At 54.4% G+C, this 4,366-nt stretch overlaps 1 protein-coding gene across 1 annotated transcript in view; it reads right to left on the minus strand.

Moving 5' to 3' along the window:
- The window catches only part of LOC123032435 (zinc finger protein RFP-like), a 20,955-nt gene extending 16,978 nt beyond the window's left edge, over positions 1-3,977 (minus strand). The window contains exon 1 of the mRNA XM_044448310.1: positions 3,522-3,977. Within this exon, the coding sequence (XP_044304245.1) occupies positions 3,522-3,959 (438 nt within the window). The 5' untranslated portion in view covers positions 3,960-3,977. The remainder of the gene's footprint in view (positions 1-3,521) is intronic.
- Between the last annotated feature and the right edge of the window lie 389 nt (positions 3,978-4,366).

Raw genomic sequence — 4,366 nt, forward strand, 5'->3', positions numbered from 1 at the left:
TCCCAGATTGTAGGACACGGAAGAGCGAACCTAAACAGCAGCACACCAGGGGCAGGCCAGGCACACGGCAGCATCTCCTGGTGTTCAGAGCAACTTCCCAGTGGAACCAGTTGCCAGGAGAGCGTCCATGCTCCTCCACGTCAGGGGCATTCAAGGAGAAGGAGGTGGACTGTTCTCTGCCAAACCAGAGTGATGCCAAATGATTCTAGGTGGTGAAAACCCAAAGCAGGAACGAAAACACCCAGGAAGCCCTCTCCACACCAGCTGATTTTCCCGATGGGGAAACAAGGCAACAAAAAAATAGCGAATTGGTAGCCAGGCAACTAAATTTCTCCCATTGCAGCTTTTACCATCACTTATATCAGCAGCAAGAGAAGGAAAAGATCTTCCCAGTCTTATCTTAATACCTTTGGATTCACTCCTGGCTCCAGGGAATTGCTTCCTCCATCCCTCCAGATCAGGCTTTCTGTCAGAGAAGTCCCAGATCCTCCATTTCAGCTCCAGAGGGAAAGCCGCTGGGATCTCACGGGGCTCCTTCTCACTCCTGCCAGAGAAAACAGAGGCAGCCTCCACTCATCCAACCCGGCATTCCCCCTGGAAGCAAAGGAAGGCCAGCCAAACACAAAAGGTGGGCTCCTTTTGTGGGAGGGAATGGTCCCCAGAGGACCTTCCAGCAGCCACACAGGTGGGCAGGGCTTCAGCTGATTGGGGCAGTCGGGGCGTTTTGCTTTTGTTCAGTTATGCTTAGTGTCAGCACTGTGTGTGCTTTGTGGGTTGTGGGAAGTTTGCCCCTTTGGGGATGATATTTGGATTGTGGGGTCTGCATATAAGTGCCTAGTAGTAGGCTGTGTGGTTTGCTGTCAGAGAGGAGTCTTCCGCCGTGTGTGAGGGAGGGGAAGGAGAAGGAGCATTCCAAACTCAGCAGCCAGATCCTGTTTTTGTTTTGCAAGATGCTGGTGATCTGTGTTCTCTGCTCAGGAGCCGGGAGCAGCCGGTCCTCCCAGTGCCGTCCAGACCCTTCCCTGCACCAGTGGAAACGAGGGGGACGCACTCACCTCTGCAAGGTGCTTCTCACATCCTGGAGGGGAAAGAAAGAGGAGGGGCTCAGAGGGTGTCGCTCTGCACTCCTGAGATGCACCTGTCCAGTCCTGTTTGGTGCCTCCACTTGAGGACACAAAGGAGTGGACAGAAACCAACCCCACCAGGGGGCACCAGGAGGAGCTTCCTGACGAGGGACATGAATGGCCTGGGAGATTCCATCACCGCCAGGAAGCCTCCACCTGAGTGCCAAGTTTGGTGCTCATCTTGGAGGCTCATGCCAGTAACGGTGCTGCTTGCCAGGCCAACATGCACGGTGCCCTCTGGAAACAGGTGCAACCCTGAAGCATTTCAAGAAGGGAGGATGTGAGAGGCTTCAGACTCATGCCAGATGCCTCCCACAGCCTCTTTTGCTCCCTCAGCCAGTCTTTTGGAGGACAGCCTTCTCCCAGCTTTCCCAGGCAGGAATCAACCACTCCTGTCCAGCAGCAGAACACTGGGGTGCTTGCCCACAGGAGCCACACTGAGAAGCTCCCTCTTGTGTGCAGAAGACGGATTTCTTCAGGCTTTGGGGGCATCAGTTGTGAGCAGAAACATGCATGAGAAGTGAGGTTAAGGTCTGCCTGTCCTGGGGCTGCACCATATTTGAGATTCTGTTTAGCACAGGAATAGATCCGACCTGCCTTCCGGATTGGCAACACCACTAGGCCGAACTGCTTTGAACTATGTGCCGTGCTCTGCAGGGAAGGGCTGCCCTGGGCTCTCGATTCCCCGGCATTTTCTCTTCCATGTGACCCATCCTGGCTGAAGTGCTCCTTCCCTTCCATGACACATTCTGGACATTTACCAGCAGTGCATGCTTCTCCCTTTCTGCCTCTGCTTTACATGCCAAAATGCTTCCTCTCTCATCCCTCAGACTCTCCAGGCAACGCTGCAGCAGATCCTGGAGAGGGAGGAGCAGTTCACTTTCAGTTTAGAGATGCAGAAAAAGGAATCCAAAGGGAGTTCATGCTTGCTTCCCTTTCACATCTTGGTGGGGTCAGGGGGAAGGGGGCTCTCAGGTGCCTTCTTGACCCCAGGCAGATCCAGAAATGAGCTGCAACATGCGCTGGGCAGACTGAGTTTGAGGAGCTCTGAGACGAGATGAAGGGATGGTGCCATCCCAAAATGACCGGTCAAAACACCATTCAATTGACTGCCCTTCCTGAACTCTTTAACTTTGAAAAGGAAAAGGTTTTTCCTGCTATTTCCTCACGAGGGGAACCAGCAAGGGAGCATCCTGAAAGGGCAAGGAAGGCAGAGTGGAAGAGACTTCTGGCCACCCCAGAAGTGACCAGTGCCGCTCTCATTCCTGGGCAGGAATGGTGGACAGGGCAGCCCCTCTGTGGAGGAAGCAGCCTGGAAGGAGAAAGCCCCTGCAGAGGGGCACTCTGGCTTTCCCTGGGAGAATTCTTCCATTTGGAATTGTACTGGGGTTGGGCATGGCCTGTGCATGATCTCTGAAAGAATCCTTCTCTTTGAAATGGGCTGTTCCTCAATAAAGGAAAGATTGCAGCACCCACAAACACACACAGCAGCTGGTGCCTTGAGGAACTGCAAGGACAAGAAGGGGGAAGGGGGAAGAAGGAGCGCTTGGAGTTCTGAATTCCTCACAAATATTCCTGAAGTCAAGGACCTTAGGTGCATCCAGCATCTTTGATCACCCCCTTCAGTGCTGGCCTCTCATTGGCTCTGCACCCAGAGACCAGCTGGGCCGGACACAAGCCTGCACACAAGCACAGGCACACGCAGGCACACACTCAGGCAAGCAGGGGCTGTGGGAGTGTGGCCCCCTGTTTTAATGCAATTCAGTACTTCATTTAGCAATATTGTTTATTAATGGTTGAACCTGTATGCCTTGGCCACATGCAGCTGGGCTTTCGCGTAGCCTTTGGGTAGATACAACAGAGGTTCGGGGACACACAAAGGGCAGGCAGGAGGAGTCTTAAAGGGCCTGCTCCATATTGCAGCTCCAGTGCGAATCTTGGTAAACTCGGAGGGTTGGAAGGAGGGGCAGAGGAGAAGGAGTGATTCCTGGGGCCACGTTTGGTTTGTGAGTGTCTGAGACCACATTTCCCTCCCCGCTCTGGGGCCCCTCCATGTACCTCCATCATGTCCTGGCTCACCGCCTATTTCCTCTCCCCCTCCTCAGAGCAGGCACAAACCCAGACCTGGAACAACCTAAACAACTCCCACCCCACAATCCTGGGGCTTCTGGGCTTCCCCCAGATTCCTTTTACATAAGAAGGAACATGCATGTGAACAGCAATCCTGCCTGGCCCTTCCCAGGGACCTGCTTCCTGGGCAATCTGGAAAGGCAAGAAACCAGTGGCTCACAGACCATCATTCCCTTCCCATTGGCGGGTCTTCACAGAGACCACGCTCAGAGGGGCACACAGGTATTTCTCCCCTGCCCCCACACAAGAAGTAGCCGGACCTCCTACCTGGTACTCCTGGGATGCCTCCTCCAGGGGAACCACCTGGTGATCCTTGTGCTCCTTGGCTCTGTCACACACCAGGCAGATGGGGGCTTCGTGGTCCCTGCAGAAGAGTTTCAGGGGTTCCTGGTGCCTCCCGCAGGCTCGCCCCTTCCCTTCGGCCCCTTTGGCCCCTCTGACACCCTGCCCTGGTAATACCCTGGCGATTTCCACAATACTGGCCAGCTGCCAATTGGGCCGGAGGTTCCTCTTCTGGAAGGTCCCTCTGCACTGGGGGCAGGTGGCCTGTGCACCTGATTCTCCCCTGCTCTGGCTCAGGCAGGCTCGGCAGAAATTGTGCCCACACTCGGTAATGCTCACAGGATCCCTGAAATAGTCCAGGCAAATGGAGCATGTGGATTCCTCGCAGAGAGCCTGGAGGATGCTTTCCGGAGCAGCAGCCATGACTTCTGCCCAAAAGGCATGCACTTTCCTCAGAACAGTAAATGGGAGTTTCCTTCCTGTAAATGCGAGTTGGCCTGACCCATCCTTGCTCTGATGCCCAAGCCAGGTATGTGACCCCGCCCATCTTTCGGTTTCAGCTCTGCACAGTCTCTTCCCTGGGGCCTACATCTCATCCGCTAATTGTTCTTTGTGCATCAGAATCAAGAAAAGGGTGATTTTGTTTATGTTATTGAGACATGCGGCATTTGGTGGCCCCTGAAGGAACTGCAAAGGTGAGGTCTGTACTGGATGCTTTTGTAACCTTTCTGTTGCCTGCACAGTTTGGGGAGGGGGGGATCGGGTGGGCAGTTTGCTAGGGGCACAGGAGAGCGAAGCAACAGGGTTGAATGGATTAAGACAACACAGCA

The sequence above is a fragment of the Varanus komodoensis genome, unplaced genomic scaffold (genome assembly GCF_004798865.1).
Source record: "Varanus komodoensis strain SLA01 unplaced genomic scaffold, ASM479886v1 scaffold547, whole genome shotgun sequence".
NCBI lineage: Eukaryota > Metazoa > Chordata > Lepidosauria > Squamata > Varanidae > Varanus > Varanus komodoensis.